The sequence below is a fragment of the Euleptes europaea genome, chromosome 2 (genome assembly GCF_029931775.1).
Source record: "Euleptes europaea isolate rEulEur1 chromosome 2, rEulEur1.hap1, whole genome shotgun sequence".
In the NCBI taxonomy this organism is placed as follows: Eukaryota; Metazoa; Chordata; class Lepidosauria; order Squamata; family Sphaerodactylidae; genus Euleptes; species Euleptes europaea.
In genome coordinates, this window is record NC_079313.1 from 77,169,581 (window position 1) to 77,190,315 (window position 20,735).

General features: G+C 43.5%; 1 protein-coding gene across 1 annotated transcript in view; it reads right to left on the minus strand.

Moving 5' to 3' along the window:
* Window positions 1-20,735, minus strand: part of ZSWIM5 (zinc finger SWIM-type containing 5) — a 163,931-nt gene that overhangs the window by 2,632 nt on the left and 140,564 nt on the right. Inside the window, exons 4-12 of the mRNA XM_056844574.1 lie at window positions 19,886-20,036; window positions 11,332-11,511; window positions 9,918-10,094; window positions 6,645-6,791; window positions 6,011-6,148; window positions 5,148-5,408; window positions 4,420-4,555; window positions 3,223-3,377; window positions 325-488 (exon numbers count right to left, since the gene is read on the minus strand). Of these exons, the coding sequence (XP_056700552.1) occupies window positions 325-488; window positions 3,223-3,377; window positions 4,420-4,555; window positions 5,148-5,408; window positions 6,011-6,148; window positions 6,645-6,791; window positions 9,918-10,094; window positions 11,332-11,511; window positions 19,886-20,036 (1,509 nt within the window). The remainder of the gene's footprint in view (window positions 1-324; window positions 489-3,222; window positions 3,378-4,419; window positions 4,556-5,147; window positions 5,409-6,010; window positions 6,149-6,644; window positions 6,792-9,917; window positions 10,095-11,331; window positions 11,512-19,885; window positions 20,037-20,735) is intronic.

A 20,735-nucleotide genomic window follows, 5' to 3' on the forward strand; every position in this document is an offset into this window, starting at 1 on the left:
AACCTGACTCACAGGTTGGCCAAAACGAAACTGGAGAACCTTATATGCTTTCATGAGCTGTCATCAGAGGAAGGTGGGATAAAAATATGATAGGCAGACAGAAGCTGCTCTAGGCTCCTCAGAGTAAGACTATGGTATATAAAAGCAATTAATTACTGGATACCAATACCACAGTTGAATAGAAGAGTTCACTCTGCAGAACCAAATATGCCCAAGATTTGGACCACATTCAGCATTTCCTTTATATTGGGTCTTCTAGAGCATCTGGAAAGCCCCTCATTTTTCCTAGTGACCACCTATCTTTTCCAGGTGCATCTCACTCACCTGCAGCCCTAGCTCCAAGGCTACATTGAGCAGGGTAGTGTCAGAACTGTTGTCAGCAGGAGTGGCGATCTTGAAAGCATCCTGTGCTAGCTTGAAGATCAGAGAGGAAGAATGGATGTTCTTCTGTATTGCTTCCAGGACAGTGCGCAGACGCAGCATGTCTCCTGCATGGAAACAGGAAAAGGAGCTTACTGAGTGCCCTGGTAGATTGCCCGTTGTCTGTCCCAACGTTTTCCTGTCGGAACCACATGTTGCATTCCTGTATGTTTGAGAAAGGAACAGTAGTGGAAAGTGCTCCCCAGGTTTACTGGAAAGAACCACTCTGAGGGCAAAATATGCACACAAGGGGCCTCCTGCCTCATCATAGTTCTAATTAATGTATTTTCATGTGATTCACTATTGCTTATATGACATCACCCTAGAATTCTTCCCATTATGCCCATTCCAAACCCATGGACCCAAAAATATTCCAGGGAAGCAGATGAGAGAGCCTTTGCTAATCACACAGGAATCAAACAAGAAAATACAACATGGCATATGAACACAGATGAATATAATTGCTAAACATTTTGGACTCTAACAATCTACACTGGACCACAAAAGTAGAATAGATTATCCCCCAGAGTTTAGCTGATGCAGTCGTATATTAATTCTAGAGAGCCTGAATATTATAAATAAGAAACTTACTGAGGTACAAGGAACTACAAGCCCGAACTGTCACTTACTAATGAAGTCAATAAAGGCAGAGAATTAAAGATGAATGTAGGCTGAAATGTTACAGTGATTGCATTTATCTGCACTGCTACCCCACAATGGCTCAAGAGAGAGGCTACAAACCAAATGTTGGAAGCCTGTGTTGCAACACAAAAGGAGACAATTTCAACTGCATTTTCTCCTTTATAAGAAATTGAACAAAACCAGCTTTAGGCCTGGAGAGTTAATCCAGGAAGACAAGGAGGAAGAGTGTTTAATGAAGGGTCATGGGTAACACATCATGTGTAATCAACCAGTTTGATGGCTGTCCAGGAACGTAAACAAATAAAATCTCCAGCAATGCACACTGGGGCGATTTTATTTAGATAACCATTCCATCTGACTTTAAAAGCTTTTGGCAGAATAAAACAGAAAAACAAAGCCACCAAAAACATGCAAGTAAGTAATACCATAGCAGTGCTTAACATCTTCAGTCTCCAAGTCCAACAACAAACACACAATACAACTCAAAAATTCCAACTACAGAGTCCCCCTTCATTCAAAAAAAATTTGGGACTATTCACTGATTAACAATATGTTCTACCAGCCTTCATGAAGAGAAAGACCTTTTATCACTTCCTGCCCATTGGCCATTCAGGCCTTAGTAGCCAACTTTTCAAAAGCTGGGTATTCCTTCTTAAAGCTCTGAGGAATACAACCAGTGTCAGATTTTTCCTGCCTAACCTGCTTCCAGCAATGCTGTTCTATGTCAAATCAAAGTCGAGGCCAGAGACATGGACAGTCCCTTGGTTTCTGAAGCCTAAAGCTTTGGCTTTATTTTACTGGCCTCTGAGTTTTATTTAGCAGCCAGTATCCATCTGGCCTAGCTGGAACTGTGAGGACATGCAGACAGGAACTATCACTGCCACCGAACCAGCCCACAGAGAGGACCACTGCCAAATGCTTCATGAAGAGAACAGGACAGAAAGCAGTGCCATCTTCCTTGCTGTTCAGGAGGAACTTCTCTATCAACTCAAAAGAGAGTGAGGCAGGATCCCAAGGAGCAGTGACTGCGCCACACAGGGCATATGGCATACAGGAGCACACCACAATGACTACTGGGCATGACTATATCTTTTCTGGACTGTACATCTCATGTCATGCTGGCTCTCAGAATGAATAGCAATCAATCCAAAGGCCAAACTAAGGCAACCTAGCCAATCAGCCAGGACACAGAAACAGTCTGACTTGCGACACGAGGGGCAGTGCAATACTATGACGAGTAACTCCGATCAAAGGCCATTAAAATCATAGTTTAAACTTGGTTAACTCTGCCTTGGACTGCACTGCCAAGCTCTTACACAGCGAGTCCTCCTAAACCAACGAAGAAATCTCCAAGATTTCTTCAAATGCAATCAAAACAAATGGGTTGACTGGCAGCAATCACATCTTCTCAGCTGGGGCAAGTGCAACAAAGGAATACAAAAAAGGAGAGAGGCAGCCAACTATTTGGCCCAAAGCCGGGCTTTAAGAAGTATTTGGGAAGGCAGACTTGAGAGAAGCAAAACATTTACTAAACAAATATAATTGCTCCACTGACCTGGATCCTGGAACACTAAACTTCATGGGTGGGGCACACAGCGTCACCTGTGCTGCAGTGAATGGGGAGGGGCTAGCCTGGGAACTGCCACTCACTGCCATATGGGAATAAGGCTTTCGTGTTTAGGAGTCCCGCCCACCCAGCAGAGCACAGACAGGCTCAGCATTTAGGAATGCATGACGCTATTTGCCAATGAACTAAGAGAACAGAGCCTCCATGCTTAGCAACTAGCTTCCTTGATGTGGGCCATCAGGAACAAGTCTGCAGACTGGCTTTATCATCCCTAAAGGCAGTGCAGAGTGGCACAGCCTTTGCTGTGATCCCTTGACAACAGGAAGCAAATGCTCCCTGTCCCACAATGCCTCCCCACTGCTCTCTTTACTTCCAAAGTCATCAAAGGCCAAAGCTGTCCTTATTCCACTGATTCTCAGTTTCCCTGGGAGTTCTTATCATACTCGACAGCTCCTGGTAATATTTCAAGGACAGAAAAGGCTACCTCTGTGGTGCTGTGTACTCTGTTAGAAGAGCTGCTACAATCTATTTGCCTTTCGATTACAGGCTTTTCTAGTGATTATGTTCAGTGGCACAAAATGTCCTTCACCCACCTTTGGCTGCTGTCAGCATAGTAGAAGCAAGTTCACACTGTTGTGATTCCAAGTGTCCCAGAGTAAACCAGCGTGGGTACCTGCTAGGTACCACTGAAACAATATGGTGAGGGTGGGTGACGTCACCAGAAGCAGTAGTCTCTAAAACTGGCAATCTAATAGGAACCAAAATTGCAAATGTCAGAATCATGCAGGGGGCACCTGCCTTTGTGTCTCCCCGCCCCCCCCCCCCCATAACATGCTGGTGTACAATCACACAGAAAACCTTTCAAGGGCTTCTATAACATATGGATGCAAGACCAGCCTCAAACAAACTTGAAAGGCCACTAGAGAACTGAGGAATGATTTATAAACTTGTAAAAGAAAAAATATAAGTTTAGAAACATCCCACTCTTGTGCCTTTTATGTTAGAGCCAAGCATGGTTTGAATAGCAGTCATCTGGTTTCACTTAGTGTGGGGTGGGGGGAGCTCATGCTCCAGGGCATCTGCTGCAGTTTAGAGCTACCTGCTCACATGTTTGCGTTTAAAAGCCTCGGGAATCCAAGGAAAAGGAAGCCAGGACTTTTCCTCGCACCCAGATGTGCTGGCTAGGTCACACAACTACGGTACTACAATACTTGATGGGTCCCTGTATTATATTACAGTTTTGCAAATTAGTAAACCTGGAGACAAATGGCAGTAGATTGTCAACTGGCAGCCTACTGGTGCTTCCCTGCCCTCCGCAACCCTGCATATTTTGCTGGACCAGCAATAACCAAGTGATGTCCAAGCACTCTTTGCATCAGGTACTAAGGACAGTATGCATGTCCCAATAAAGGAGTACAATTTACCGCTCCCAGTTTTGTATTCTCAATCACTAGTAGGTTTTGAAAACCAGTGAAGATACTGGAATTCCTGGGTTTGTTAGAATTTAAGATATAGTCAAGACTCAATCAAAAATTAAGCAAGAAGGAAATTAAGGCACAATGATAAAACAGACCAACAGCACCAGTTAATCAGTATTTTGTACACATTTTACCTTTTAAAAGTGAGCATGAAACCAAACAATTCCCTTTAAAAACCTGCCATAACAACACTGCAATAATTTGTAGAAGTTTTAGAAAAGAAACATTTAAGACACGTAGCAAGCGTTTTTTGTCATTACATTACAAGCTGCCTTCTGCTAAAAAGAAGGAAGTGGGAAAAGTTGTACCAACCTCATGGAGCGCAGGGCCAGCTTGTAGGCCAGGTCAGCATCATGCGGCAGCAAGGCAGAAAACAAGTACTTGGCAAAGGTGTGCATCGGCACACTTTCACGGTGGATCACCTCACCCAGGCCACTGAAGGGCCCACCTGTGCAAGAACAGAGCCACGTGATTGCCTATTCAGCAAGCAGATCATTCAGTATTACACAGAGTTCTGTTTGCCCATTCATCAGACTCTGGGTAGGACAGAACCAGTAGCGTCCCACATCATTCTTGCGAATCCAGGCTTTGGGAATAAATCCCTGCTAGGTAGAGGAGACCAGCAGCAATTTGCTCAAAGGAGCAAATAACTGACTTGTATTTCCCTCCCAAGAGTCTTGGGACAAAGGAGTCACAGTCACTACGGCACTTGGCGCAGGAGGCTGCTCGACAACCATCAGCTTAAGGGCACAGGAAGCTGTTTTTGCGGACTTTCTAGTGCTCAGGGAAGTATTATATAACCATATATCTCCTTGACTTTCAGCATGATGCTCTCAAATTGCACCTCATCATATTACTGCCACATGGTTCTATTCAAACAACCCCTCTGACCATCCACACCTGATTACGCACTGTGACCAATGGGAATCTTCTAGTTTCTACTGGTAAGCTTAATGTTGGGACTCCAGATTTTTTTCGGTGCAATGGGTTGAGAGATTCTTTCCTCACGGAAGGCAGATAGCAGCAGCAGCACCTCTCACCTTCCAGAAGCAGGATACACTGTTTGCGCAGTGTCTGCACCAACACAGCATCCAGCTCCAGCTCCTGCAGGCGGGCAATGATCTGTTCCTCGTTGCGCCACACTTTGTCTTGAGCGTAAAGGCCCTCCGGCATCACCCGCTGCTGCCCCATCCCCATCAGCGCCACTTCCAAAGCCAGGGAGAGGTAGGATTCTTCACCCTCAGGGCAACTGTTGGCCACAGGCACATGCTGATACACTGGAGGCTTGGAATCCCCAGCATCTGACAGAAAACAGAGTTATCCATTGGATGTGTAGCTACCCTCACCCAGTGCTTGCCTCCTTCCCTCCTTGCAAGAGTCACAATCTGATTGGTTCCATCTCTGTCATTGGTCTAATTTACACATTTGAAAGACAACACAATGGCTGTCTCTCAGTTTAGCTCATATGCCTGAATACACTTGCTCATCGGTGCTGAGCTGTACAAGTAAATACATCAACCACATCCCAGCAATTGTAGGGAAACCATGGAGAGTATCACAGAGCTCTCTGGTTCCCAGCAGTCGCCTGGAGGGTACATGAGCCATGGACAACTCATCACAAAAGGGCATAATGGATTCCAAGTCTTCAGGCTGGTCCCAGGCTCTGGCAGCAATAAGGAGCTTTGCTTCTTTCACAGAAAAGGGCTGTTCAGTTGGCAGATAATCCTCCCCATGGGCTACTCTGTGCTCATCACAGGAAGCCAGACAAACACGGTACATAGCTCCAGTATACAACAGGAGAAACCTGTGGATTTCACTTTTGGAATGGAGAGATGCAAAGGCATAGAGAAACTCTGCATTGGGTTTAGGGCCTGACAAACTGGGCTGCTAATTATTTCCGTACCTGAGATTTCAAGACAGTTTTTGTCTTCTACTCGACACGCTTCTGTCAAAGTGAGAAACAGGCAGCCAATGGGGTTGAGGGGATGCCCCACCCAGCTTTCCAGATTTGTGATGGTGGTGGTTCCTCTCTGCAGCAGTTCTGATGTAAGGGACATAAAATGAGAAAAATCCCACAGTGATTGTTCATTTTCATTTAGTATGTTGAACACATTCTCATGGCAGTACAGTTACACACTCCATCCATTACATTTTTTTTGCCGTCAAGTCGTAGCCGACTTATGGTGACCCCACAGGGTTTTCAAGGCAAGAGATAAACAGAGATGGTTTGCCACTGCCTGCCTGTGTGTAGCAACCCTAGACTTCCTTGGTGATCTCCCATCCAAGTACTAACCAGGACTGATCCTGTTTAGCTTCTAATATGTGACAAAATCAGGCTAGTCTGGGCTGTCCAGGTCAGGGCATCCATTACATGCACTTGTGAAAATACTACTTTTAACGATAAAAAATCCAGCATGGCCTGGCCTTGTATTTCCTGTTTTTTTGGAAGAGCTCTGGAGAATGACTACTGGGTACTGCTGTGTCTCATACACCCCCAAAACTACCCATCAAGAAGACCAGTAAAAGAATGCCCAGACCTTTCTTTTGATGCTTGTATATCTCAAGTTGCCTCTGCTGCTGCAATCTCAAGGTGTTGATTATAGCCACAGTCAGACGGAGTGCTTCCTTAGGGTATCCATGGGATCGAAGAGCATCAACCCGGGCACAGGCTGTAGGAACATGTTCTGTGGCATAATGCAAAACACAACAAGCAATTAGGCCTCAAACGCAAATATGTCAGTAGTATTGTCTGTGCAACCCATCAGTTCAACTGATGTCAAGAGCTTGGGGTTCAACTCCCCTTTCTTAATGCTCTGCCTTGTTGCTGATTCTGCTTAAAGCTCAACTAGACAATATGGGGGGGACTAGGAAAGATCAACAAAATATTTAAAAATTGTGAACTGATTGAAAGCTTCAAAGTTTCTCTAACAATAAGTGTAGTACATCAACTACTATCAAATCATATAATTAATATAATCCACATGGTCAGATTGTAATTTGTATACTATGTTTCTTGTTTGACAAACCTTGGAGTTTTCAACCAGTTTGTAGTATTTTTATATTTAGTTGGTCTTTCCTGGTATTCTCTATTCTCTGTTTCTGCTTCTTTTTCTGTTTTGTGTTGTTTGAGTACATTTCTTCCATCTCCTTTTTAATGCAGAAATATCATATGGTATACATCCCTGACAGGCTAGGTTTCCATGATCTGGATTTTTGTTTTGTTTTGGCTTTTATTCAAGGGAACATTCAAATATGCAGTTCCTCACCTGCAATCCAAAATGGCATAGACCCAGGAGGGCTATACCATCTGACACCATTCGTTTTTGTGCAATATTACAGCATTTTGAAGCTGTTTCTCCCTGATGGATGATTCAGATGTGCAGGGACAGAGCATCATACAGGTCCTTCAAACTGAGGGTGGAGAACTACATGTCTGAATGCTCCTCCTATAGGAAAGGCCTCCCTGCACATGGAAAGTAGTTGTATAAAGGAAAAAAGGTGTTAGTGTAGCCTTCTTCCTGGCATTTCTGTGTGAAAGGAGGCATTCTCTTTTCCCATAGACAAATATAGCTGTAGATTGTATGTGATGGTCCCCTGAACTTGCCCCATTCAGGTACTCAAATATAAAGGATCACATATAGTGCTCTACCATAATCCCTTTCTACATTTCTCCTTACCAAGGAAACAGCTGCAACTTGTAATGTAGCTTCTATAGAGTTTTGCAAAGGTTTCTGCTCTGGAATACTTATACATTAAGTGTGCACTTTCAACTGTTTGTGAGGATTTCATTCCAAGAAAGCCGCTTACACTGCATGCAGTACAATTGCGTTGCACATAAATTCATCTGTCCCTGCTGGTTGTTCTCCACCTGAAATCCTAGTTATTGTGGAGAGGATTATGACTCTGAGGGGGAAGTCATAAGCAGGAACAGATGACACATGCTGGATGGGAAGCAACAAATATCTCACTCCTCTACAAATGTCCCTGGCATGGAAAATGCAGGAGACAGAAAATCACAGGAGCATGACTGTCTCTAAAGCAAACGTTTTCCACTAGGCATTAAAATGCAGCTATCCTCTTCTTTCCCCTCCTCCTCCTCCAAATTCCCTGTTGGTTTGCCAAGTGCTATTCAAGGCCACCTTTGAGTTCCTGAGGAGACAACTTAGGCAACAAACATTTCAGGAAAGAATTTGTAGCACGTGTTTATCTAATCAAGAAACCATTCAAATGTTTTCAGCAAATCAAAAACAACGCATGGTAGTTTTGGTCTCCTCTAGGAGGGGCTCTGAGAAGAGAATGTGAGGGCCCAGGGGTGTTTATGCCCAGTCCCTCTGGCAGTCTGAGCTCAGCTGCCTTGTAGAGGGTTCTCGCCCACTATATTTTTCCTCGTCTTCCCCACCACTCTCCAGTGCAGACAGTGAACAGAAGCTGTCAGCCTCCTCCTCGGCCTGCTTCCCAATCCATTTCAAGGCAGCCTGGTAAGCTGCACGTCGCCTGATTATCTATTGCCTCTCGCAAAGGCCTCACCCATGCAAGAAGTAAGAAGTGGTACTAGCTAACTCCACAGTCAAATTCTGGCTCCCCATCCCTTTGAGCCATCTTGGGACACTACCAATCAGCTGCTGGGGTACCAGCATCCCTTTAAAGGGTACGGGTGTGACTCTGAAGCAACGCTTTCTCCTGTCCCTAGGTAATTTCAGGGACTTCCCTGCCCATGGACAGGCAGAGCAGTGAGAGAAGATAGCAGTATTTCAGACTCAGAATATTTAGTAATAATTTATTGGGTAAGCCTGCGATGTAATGAGTTTGGGAGGAACTGGTATAAACATAGACAGCTTAGGAGCAGAACAAAGGGTCATCCCACTTGGCAGCCCCAAATAGTTGTACAATGTGATCGGAAACGGACAGTCTTGGATCCTCTGTAACTTCATAGTTGGGTTGCTGTACCTGAGTAGCATCCAGCCATGTTCACTGCAGTGGTGCAAGAGATCCTTAGGTGCACCCTTTCTTACATACTTCACTGGCACCTCTTAAAATATTGTTGTTCCAAGCTTGCTCAGTTTGTTCATCCTGGCAGGCTCAGAACTTCTACAATCTGAACAACATATGCATTGCTGTTCTGGATTGGAGAGATGTAGGATATGGAGTATACATCTCTTGGGTACCAGCTGTTATTTGTCTGTAAAGTAAGTGGAGTTAGCAGCATTTTCAGAAATGTCTCCCAGTAGTGAGTAGTTATAACACACTCTGACAGTTTGACTATACCATCTTTGGACTGTACAGATTATGTAGGGAATCCATACTGACCTATACAACCACCTCATGATATCCTTTCTGTATAGCCAGTAGTGTGGCTTCCATGTTGTAGGAATAGCTTTTACTTCCATTTCCTTCTGTTTAACAGGGGCATTTTGTGATACTGTTTGCTACCACTAGATCCCGCACCTCATGTTACCCCATAGTATAATACCTCATCCCTGTTGGAATAGGCAAGGTATCTTCAGCAAAGGAACAGAGACCAGGCAAGAATTCTTTAAGGGCTTCTGTGAAGGGACTCAGCCTGCACAGGAAATGGACTACTCAAGCTTGAGGCTGAGAACTCCGCATGGTGAGCACATGAAGTGTCTAGAGAGAGATCATACACGCATGTGTATATCATTCTTATTCCCCCAGAAAGAGGCTCCAAATTCAAATGCTGCAGCTTTTTCTTAAAACAAACACAATAATATTCCTCCATCATACTGGAGTCCCTCAAAATAGTGTGGACTGAGAAGGAATAAGGGCTACTGCCAAGAAAAAAATAAGCTTACCCAGCCATAATGGCTGTCCTTGCGAGTTGAAGAGAAGGCCCTCGCCTTCCCTTTGGAAAGAAGGAGAGATGTAGAAGTCACTGCTGATTATTCGCTGAAGGTGGCTATCCTGCCAGTGCAGGTCACAGCCTTCGATGGCACGAGTGAACACGGTGCGTCTTGGCCTTGATAAGGAGTCTGAAGGGAAATGAACACAGACGGTCACCTGCTATGACTTGTGGCCTCCTATTATCCTTCATGCTGGCTTGGTTAGTTCTCAACCTTTGTGTTCCTGTCCACCAAAACCAAAATTGGAACGGTGTGTCTCCTGGCTGAAAGGTTGGGGAGAGAAAGCTGAAGAAGTGGGCGCCATGTGACACTCTAGAAATGTTACTTTTTAAGCAGCAACAGTGCTGTTTTGCTGGCACAGGCATTGTTAAGTGGAGGGCACATTGCAGAGCTCTTGAAGTCCTGCAGCCCAGCCAGCCCCACACCAAACTTACAAGCAGAATTTCTGGGCGCCATGTTCTTATACCCAAGATAAAGCCATGACCAGAAAACAGATACGGCATATTTTAAGGGCAGCCCTCCCACCCTCCACCCCCACGAAGGTCTCAGGCTTGATTCTGAGTTTTAAAGGATCTCCAATGCAAGGTATTGGAAAAGACATTTCTTTGTTTGAGAACTGCCAGTCAAATTACAGCATATACAAAACTGGGTAGGAACTGCTCAGGATTGCAATGCAAAACAGAGGTGTATCTACTAAAGTTCTGGCTAAAAAAATAGACTGATCAAGGCAAAACAGAGCATAGGAGATTACTGAGGAGACAGCAAATATTAATTGAGCTGTTTTATTCAACAGTTCCCGTTCAGTGAGACAGGTTAATCTGAACATATCTTGTGACTAGTAAAGGTAAGGTAAGAAACTACCATTGTTAGAGATGCATACTGTTATACTTTTAAAGGTAAAGGTTCCCTGTGCCAGCACCGGGTCATCCCTGACTCATGGGGTGACGTCACATCCCGATGTTTACAGGGCAGACTTTGTTTACGGGGTGGTTTGCCAGTGCCTTCCCCAGTCATCTTCCCTTTACCCCCAGCAAGCTGGGTACTCATTTTATCAACCTCAGAAGGATGGAAGGCTGAGTCAACCTTGAGCCGGCTACCTGAAACCAACTTCTGTCGGGATCGAACTCAGGTCGTGAGCAGAGCTTTCGACTGCAGTACTGCAGCTTACCACTCTGAGCCACAGGGCTCATATTTTATACTTTTAACATCACTCAAAATACTCCCTACCACCTGGCATGTAGAGGTAACAATGGGATATTTCTTATCTGAACAACCTTTATGTGCATGTGAAGTTGAAATATTGCAAGACTTTTTTTTCAACTGGAGACATTCAGTGTTACAGCAGAGTTCAGCTGCTCCCCCTTACCTTGCCGATGGCTGGAGCTCTGCGTAAGTGCACTGGTGATGTTGGGAAGTTCATTGCCGTAATTCCCATCTTCCAACGGGCAAACATCCATATCGCCCCATTTCCGGAGCTGTCGAAGCCAGCAGGCCTTCTCTTCTAGTGTGCAGTGAGGATTTAACACAACGCATACCCACAAGGCTCCTGCAAAAATAAACCAGGTGAAGAAATGCATCAGGAGTTAGTCAATGCTACCTGACGTGAGCATGCAACCAGCTGCCTCCATGCCCGTAAAAGTCTCAGAAACATCCACATCTTGTTTCAGGGAAATGCAGTGAACCCCAAAGGAAAAAATTATAAAAGAAAATAACTTACTGACATAAATATCTTCCCTAATGAAGTTAAATTACATTGTTGAGACATAAATGTAGAGGCAGTGGTTGCATATGCATCTGAGATTGTTTCTGACTTTCAGGACAAATCTGTTTGAACTGCACAACAAAGCCTTCTTAAAATTATGCCAGCAAACTCAAGGTCAGAAGTTCTAAATGATAACCTGATTTCTACCCTGAATTATGTCCGCTTTACTTGTATCAGCAATATCAGAGCACAATTTCATCTGTCATTGTTCTTCAGCCCATTTGTATTCAAGACGTCTTTTTATTTTAATTTCCCCAAACCACTCCAGAGATACTTCAAAAGTTTTTCATAGCATCCTGTTCCCATAACACTCCTTACTGTGATCTTGACCCAGCTCTCACACAAAGCTGCCATTAAAATAGGGTTCTTACTAGAATGGATAAGGGCATGGCAACAAGTGATACTGCTCATTATATACCATGGGCTGCTTCACATGGAGGTTTTACTCTGGTTTGGCATCCAAGCCAGGGCAAGATTTTTTGGAGCATCCACATATTGTACCCCCCTAATAATCTACTTTCTGTGTTTCTCCTCATCTTTCGCAAACCTGTTTTAATGTAATGTAAAGACCACAATCAAGTGTGCTTGCACGCTGTGTGGATGGAAAGGTGCATATTTTTGCAGGCCCTGCCAACTTCAAGCTTTCCTGGATGAGGCAAAGTGTTGAGATCCCTTCCAATCCAGATTTAGGCCTTGTTATGGGACTGAAACAGCCTTGGTTGTCCTGGTGGATGACTTGTGCTGGGAGATGGATAGAGAGTGACTCTTTTGATTCCCCTAGACCTCTAAGTGGCTTTTGATACCAATGATCATGGTATCCTTCTGGACCGCCTATCTGGGCTGGGATTGGGAGGCACTGTTCTGCAGTCATTCTGGTAACACTTAGAGGGTAGGTGTCAGAAGGTGGTGCTGGAGGATCTATGCGGTCCTGCAAGGTTCCATCTTGTCCCCAAATGCTCTTAACATTTACATGAAACCGTAGGGTGAGGTCATCCAGAGATTTGGGCTGGGTGGTCACCAATACATGGATGACATTCAAATCTACCTCGCACTTCCAGCAGATCCCAGAGAGGTTGTAGAAACCCTGAAATGGTGCCTGGAGGCAATTTTGGAGTGGATGTGGGGCAATAAGCTGAATAATCCTGACAAGAGAGAAGTGCTACGGGCAAGTGGAAGGTCTGACCGGGGATTTAATGTGTCACCCATTCTGGATGGGGTTGCTCTCCCCTTGAAGGAACAGGTACGTAGTTTGGGGGTGCCCTTGGAAACAGGCCTACTGCTGGATAAGCAGGTGGCAGCTGTGGCCAGGAGTGCCTTTTACCAGCTTTGACTAGTTAGCCAGCTGCGGCCTTTCCTGGGCAGAAAAACATCTGGCCAATGTGGTCCAGCCTGGGTTACATGGAGATTAGATTACTGTAATGCGCTCTTTGTGGGGCTGCCCTTGAAAAGTGTTCAGAAACATCTACTCCCATATGAACCTGCCTGACCACTATAGTCATCTTCAGAGGCCCGCCTTCGGAGATTAGGCAGGTGGCAACCCAGGAGAGGGCCTTCTCATGGCACCAAAGCTCTGGAACTCTCTCCCCAGGGAGATTCATCTGTCCCCTTTTGTTACTGTCTTCCACCTGTGGGTGAAGATCGTTTTGTTCCATTTGGCATTCCCTCAGTGATCCCTCCTTCCTAAACAATGTTTCCTTTGCTGTTTTTATGTTTGTAAGTGTTTTAAACTCTGTTTTTAATTGTTTTAATGATGTGTGTTTAGGGAGGTTGATTTTATTGGTTTCAAATGTGGTTTTAATACATATGCTTTAAATTGTTAGCTGCCTTGGTAGCCCTTGTAAGATCAAAAAAGAAGCATACAAATTTTGCAGACAGACAAATAAACAAACAACTCTTCCTTCAGCTTCCCGCCTCCATCCTCAGCTGCCATTTTCACCACCACAAGAAGCCTTTAAAAATCACCAATTGATGTATCACTGTAGCATTGTAATATCATAACAATCTGTCTACTAGTTGCTCTGAATCCCCAGCTTTCCTTTTTAAGAAAAGTCTCTAGCCCTTTTCAATGCAGAGATAGGCTTTTCCCATTATATTTCCTCCATGAAAGAAATTTGCTCTCTGTGTTAATGAAAGTTGGAATTCAGAGGATCCAACAGAGATATAATTATAACATTATAATGCTGCAGTGATATGTCAATTGATTATTTTTAAAATCTGAAAAGCTGCTGACGTTATCCAATCCAACTTAGATTTCTTATAACATGCAAGGGCAGAGGTATCTAAACTGTTGGATGAAGGTGCCCATATAGAAAATGGCTTGGGGGAGAGAAACGTTTAGATCAACATCACACTACAGCAAAGTGTATCCAGTTCTTCACCCCATAAGGCCTGCTTTATCCAGACCAATGCAAAGAATTCAGCTTTCACTAAATTTTATATAGCAGTGGTTATGCAAAGAGCTGTTACATGCTGGTCTTAAGGAAAGATACAGGCAAGGAAAGATACAGGCAAGGCACTATATTTTATCTGGCTAATATATTTTTTAAAAAATAATTTTTATTGTAGATGTAGGGTACAGGAAAGAAAAAGGGAGGGGGATAAACAGTCCGTCTACACTTGATATACGTTCTTGTTGGTCATTACAATACATATTAAAAGCATTTCATATCTAATTATATCTAATTGTATTGTAGACACATGCACCTTATTTTCAAGGATATATTTCAGTGTGACTAATTCTGTCCCCAATTAATATAACATACTGTATATTAGGATGACAGTAATGAATGAAAATGTCAGTGTTTTTAGTTTGTTAAATTTAACCCAATACACAAATCTGGTGGTGGTCCTTAATACTGTGACTGTATGCAATCTGTTTCTAGGTCCAAATTAAAAAAACACATTTGGTTTACTAAAAACTTGTTTCTCCTTTTTTCATTTTATTTTTTCCTGTTTTCCAGATGGCAAAACTAAGAGCTTAAGCAGCATAAGGTGCTGCAATTTCCTGGTGTCAGGTATATTTGTTATTTTGTTTAAACAATAACAACCCAAAGACCCCAATACATCTCTGATGCTGGGGCATCACCAGTGGTGCTAGTTGGGATGCCATGCTTACTCAGTAGTAGAGAGAAAAAGTAAACAAAAGAGCTTGTGCCAAGGTACAGAGAGCATAACAACTGCATTGGTGTACATGCAATAGGTGACACACACCCATCACAATGCAATATTCCAATGACACCCCCATCACAGGAAGCCATGGAGGAAGCCAACATCAGCTGCCACTGCCCACACATTGAACACTATGAGAAAGAGAATAAAAGGAACACATATATCTCTGCTAGGAGAACTGTGGTATGTGTGAGGAGCCCTCAAATAAACACACTCCAGGGATCCCACAGATGTCCCCTTCAGCTACTGAGTTCCCCTTTTCCAAGTGCAGTTACAGGCCATTAGACATTCCCCAGCAGCCCTGCAGTCAACACCAGCCATATACTTCCAGAGCACAGTGGACAGGCATGGGTATAGCCTGGTAGTGAAAAGTGCCATCAAGTCACAGCCAACTTATGGTGACGCTGTAGGGTTCTCAAGGCAAGAGACGTTTAGAGTTGGTTTGACATTGCCTGCCTCTGCATAGAGACCCTGGACTTGCTTGGCGGTCTCCCATCCAAGTACTAACCAGGACCAACCCTGCTTAGCTTCTGAGATCTGACAAGATCAGGCTACATTGGGCCATCCGGGTCAGGGCATGTATAGCATACTGAAATTCAAACCTTGGATGGGTACATCTCAGGAGGCAGTCTGGATGCAACTGAGATCTGGCTCAATCAAACATAATCTCTTGAGATGGACTGTTTATGCAGATTTGCAATCACACACACACACACACACATCATTTTAATTGTCAACCCTCTAAGCACTATTTCCCTGATGAACTTAGGGGGCTCATTATCATCACCCATTCTCATTTACCCCAGCATCCTCTGAGCTTCATCAATTCCTACCTTGTCCCCATGCAAAATACTAGATGCCAGCAGTGATCAAGGGGAGTGTGCAACTTGGGGACCCTTCCCTTGCAAGATCACACCTACACACACGTTGGACCACCCCCCCCTCAATCTGTGCAGCATCCTGAAGCCAGTTGAGGTCAATAACAACCGAAGGGTGGGAACCAATCCCTATCTATCAAACCACAACCAGGGAGTCAGCTGTACAGCACTCCACATATTTACTAAACAGGATCAGGAATACTGAAAGCAAGTCAGATGAATGTGGGGGCCAACTCTCTTGTTGTAGCAGGGCTCCTGTGCCTACACAAGCTGCAATGAAAGACTACATGACCACAGGTAGAGAGGCATACTCGTCCTGGTTATCATACAGCTTGAAATGGTACAAAAGCTAGGCTAGCGCAGGAAAACTAGCAACCCCAGAGCAGGGCAGCTGGAAACACACTGGTCAATGCTGCCATTGGTCATGTTGTAGCTCAGCAGAAGGTTGGCACGGCAGTGGGAATGGAGTCCTTCCTGGCTTCTCCCCCTGTTGGGTAGCTGTCTGCTACAAGTCCAAACAGACACAAAGATAAGCAAAGGGCTGTCTTTATAGCCCCCACGGTGATCAGGACCCCCAGAATTTTCTCCCCCTTAACTGCCTGGCTGCAGCTTAGCCTCTGAGGGTGCTTTGCCTCTCAAGTCTGTCTGACCTATATACATGTATTTTAATCTGATCTTACACTATAGACAGGAGGGGTACTTCCTGAGATATGTAAGAATGAGGCATTGTGGCTCTATACGTCAAAGCCAGCACTTTACATTGGTCCCAGAAACATGGCAACAGTAAATGCAGATATTTCAGTACAGGAATATAATACGATTCTATCTATTTATTCCCAACAGGTCTAGCAGCATACTTTTTCAGCAGCTGCAGTTGCCAGACCACCTTCAAGGCCAGCCCCATGAAGAATATGTGATGCCAGTCTAATTAAGAGGCCCCTAAAGCATGGATGACAGTAGCTAGGTTTCTGTCTTCCACAAAAGGCACAGCTGTTGAATCAGTGAAGACTGATAAATGACTATCTGTGTGATGGCAGACACCTGGAAATCCAGATGACCTCTCCAAGGAGTTTCAGGTAGTGCTTAAAAATAATGGGCAATGAAACTGATTCCTGAGGAATCCCACATGATAACTTCCTTGCAAAAGATAGGGGGGAAATCACCCCAAATCACCTTCTGAAATCTATTGTAGACCCACTCTGTATGGCATTCTATAAGGATACTATAGAAAGCCACTGAAAAACCTAGGATAATCAAGTCAGTCACAACCGTTCGATACAGGTAATCTGCCAGGTCAATAAAGTTTCCAATCTAAAATCCGGCTGGAAGCCCTAACCAAATGGATTAAGATATTCTTGAACACATAAATCTGCCTTTTACTACTGTTCTGTCAGTACTGTCTAGTATTGCTGGTGGCAGCTCTCCAGGGTCCTAGATTGATAGGTCTGCCCAAGATCTTTAACTTGGCACTCTTTAAGAACCCCATTTGCAGTATGGGAATAACAACACTGGCCTGTCAGAATTGTTATAAAGATTACTGACCCAACATATGTGAAGTGTTCTGAGTGATGAAAGCACTACATAAATGCCTTTTTAGCTGGAAATGCTGGGGACTAAGCCTGCAAACTTTTGTGAGCAAATGATAAACTGAGCTATGGCTCCTTCCACTTCCTTAAAAAGGGCAGTATCCCAGACCAACGGAACACAAGCCCTTCCTCTTTATGATACAAGGTAGAGCAATGTTACCAATTTCATAAAACGTGAACTGTCCTAAGACAATTGTCAGAAAGGACTACAGTGCAGTTCAGCTGGTTCAAAACCACCATTTCCCACATTTTCCTCTCTTCCCCAATATGGTGCTACCAAAAAATGTAAACAAAGAAGATATGTAAACAATCTTCAGACAGATTAGTCCAGCTGTTATTTCTCACAATTAATATCTCCAGTAGTACTTCCACTACAATTAATATTTCAAAGATGCTTGGGCAAACACAATATTGACTTTTCTCTTGTGTTAAACTAGCAGGATCCTACTGGGGAAAATGGAAAAGTACCTTTTACTCTGATCTAGACAACATTAGATGACACTATTAACATAAAGAAGTGTAATTAATTATATTGATAGACTACTGTAAATGAAATTTAACTGAGATATAAGAATAATTAAGATCATATCATATCACGATGGGATAGAATACTTTATTAAGAGGCGGACGGAGGTGATGGGGAAGTCAAAAAAATTTCCTTTATTTTTTATTAAGTACTTAAATAATTACAACATTAGTTATGATTTAGATTTTCATATTATTTTCATTGTTGTTTGTTGATATGGAAAATTTATATTATAAAAACCAATAAAATTTTCAAAAAAACAACAACAAACTAGCAGGATCCTGTATGAGCATCATCTGAGGCCTTCGAGCTCTGAAGAACTGTTATAATCTTGCTAGGAATAGAATTACACCTCTCCTTTAACAAACCTCTGTTCAAACTACAGATTAGGTAGTGACTGCATGGCTGTATAATTCAGCATGAACTCAAAACCATGTATCTTTTAGGAAGGCCAGCTTTCTCCTGCTACAAAGGCCAGTAAAGAATAAGGACCTCTTCAGAAGATAAAAAGCACAGTGGATTGAAGGGGTTGAGAACCCTTTTCACAAGGGTTGGGTAAACCTAGCTGTAGGGCAACTGCTTAGCACTGTTCACTGTTAAAAAAAGAAAGAGGAGAAGATACATGCATAGCCTTCACAATGCTAAAAAGAAAAAAAAAGATAGCAAAGTGTTAATGAAATTGTGGCTCACTGCTGGCGTTTGCCTTTTTTTCTGCTTAAAGAGCATCCTCTGTTGCACTGGGACAGTGGTAGAAACTCAGTCCCTAAATAAAGTTCTAGCATGAGGCGCAGGGAAAACACGTATAGTTTCTCACAAGTGACATCAGGTGCCTGTAACACTCAGTCAGTCCACACATCAAAGCCCCAGCAGACACACTGTCTATTTATTCAGGTCAGTTTTATGCTGCCTCTTCAGGAACTTGTCTGAGTTGGCTTACAAAGCAAAAATAATAAAAACAAAGATATTAATTAAAATCCAGCATTAAAATCCAGCCCAGCATAAAAAGCATAGACCAACAGCATTAAGTAAGAATTTCCAGATTAAAACTAGCTGGGCAGGATGGAACAAGGAGGAAATTACCCAGATCCCCAGTAACTTAAAAACATTTGGCAGGAAGGAACAAGTCTGCATAGGCCCTTAAAGGCAGCACAGAATACTTTGATTTAAATAAGAAATGTGAAGAATTAAATCTTTATTAATTGTTTTGGGTTGGATCCTTTGACCCTATTCTACTAAGGGCAGCACTTTCCTCCAGTCTAAGGAGACTTCTGCTGATGCAAGAGAATCCCTCTTACTTTGATAGAAGGCTTCTTGCACTGGAGGAAAAGAGCTGCTGTTAGCAGGATGGAGCCACAGGATCCAACTTTATGACTTGCCACAAAACTGTAGCTATTGTGCCTTCAACTCAAAGGCTGCATTCCAACCCATGGTCTCTCTTTCCTTGTCTTTTACACGTTATGGTGAATACTCTGAATTGCAAGCAAAAAAAAGGTTTGAAAAATGTGGACAATGTATGCTAGAGACCCAGGAATAAATTGCAGAGGAGAATGTAGAGAAAGAGAGGCCACAGCCGTATTCAGTGATCTTGGCTTACCCGTCTCAGCTCCCTTGTTACCTTCCCATATTAGCATACTCTTCTCAATCATTGCTATCCTTGCCAAAAGCATGCTTATGCAAATATATATGTTTATACTGAGTGTCATATTTGATAGTTCCTCAACAGCACTCTGTCTTTTTTGATTGGCTGGGGGTTGTTGTTGTTTTTTGGGTAGACATTAGACCAAGTCCTGAGTGCAAGCTGGCAATTATATTTCACTCACCATCTCTACCACCAGAATTACTTCTTCTGCTCTAGGCTGTTCAAGAGTTCTAGACTGCTGAACCAATCTGAACACAAAGCTAAATCAAGTAATATCCATCACAAAGTTGGACAAACTATCATCCATTGTTTGTTGGACAAACTATCATCCTCTTGCTCTACCAGAGGTGAGGAAACTCACCCAGCTCATCCCATAGCTGCCGGCATTTGTCTGTCATGCCTGTCCCCTGCTGCCTCCAGAGAGCAAGCCGTGGGTCTGCCATAAACTGTTCAGTTATTAGAGTCAGCATCCTGGCTCCATTGGAATCCCTCATGCGCAGCATTTCACGGACCTAAAGCAAAGGAAGAAGAGTGGTATATTTCAATTACCCAGAAAATGAATCAACTGGAGAGGAAGACATTTTTTTTGTAAATTAAGCAAGAAACATAGACCCTCAGTGGAATTATTCACTCCTACAAGATGGAGAAGTCTTCTCAGTACCTAGTGTGCAAAGGACAAGCAAAGAATGCATGTATACTTGCAAGACTACAGGACTATTGTGGTATTCAAACATTGCTGTTTAAAATCAAGATGTACCATGGAATTTTTCCTAGCTTAATTCCCAGTCTGTTGAAAGAGGCCAGGACAATCCAGAATGGGAGATCTCTTTCCTTGGAATGTGGACAGGCCAAGTGTGTTGATCGCACCTGACAGAAGAAGCAGCCATGGCTGCTTCGCTGTATCTTTCTCTCCCCACTCCCTCAACTCTTCTTCCTTAATTGCCATAGATGACAACCTGAGGAGTGACTCCTCAGAATCACTTCAGGTTGGGAAAATGTCACAGGGAGAAACTTAAACCCCCTCACACCACAGTTCCAATCAGAACTCCCCCCGCCCCAATGCAGTTGATAATGACACTTTAAAAAGCTGGGAGCTCCAGTCGCAGAACTCCCAGGACTCCCTGGAAAATGTAGGCTGCACCATCTCCTACCAAGGGTGTGTGTGCCTCCTTGATTTCAATGGGCTGTTTGGGTCAAATGAGGAGCAGTGT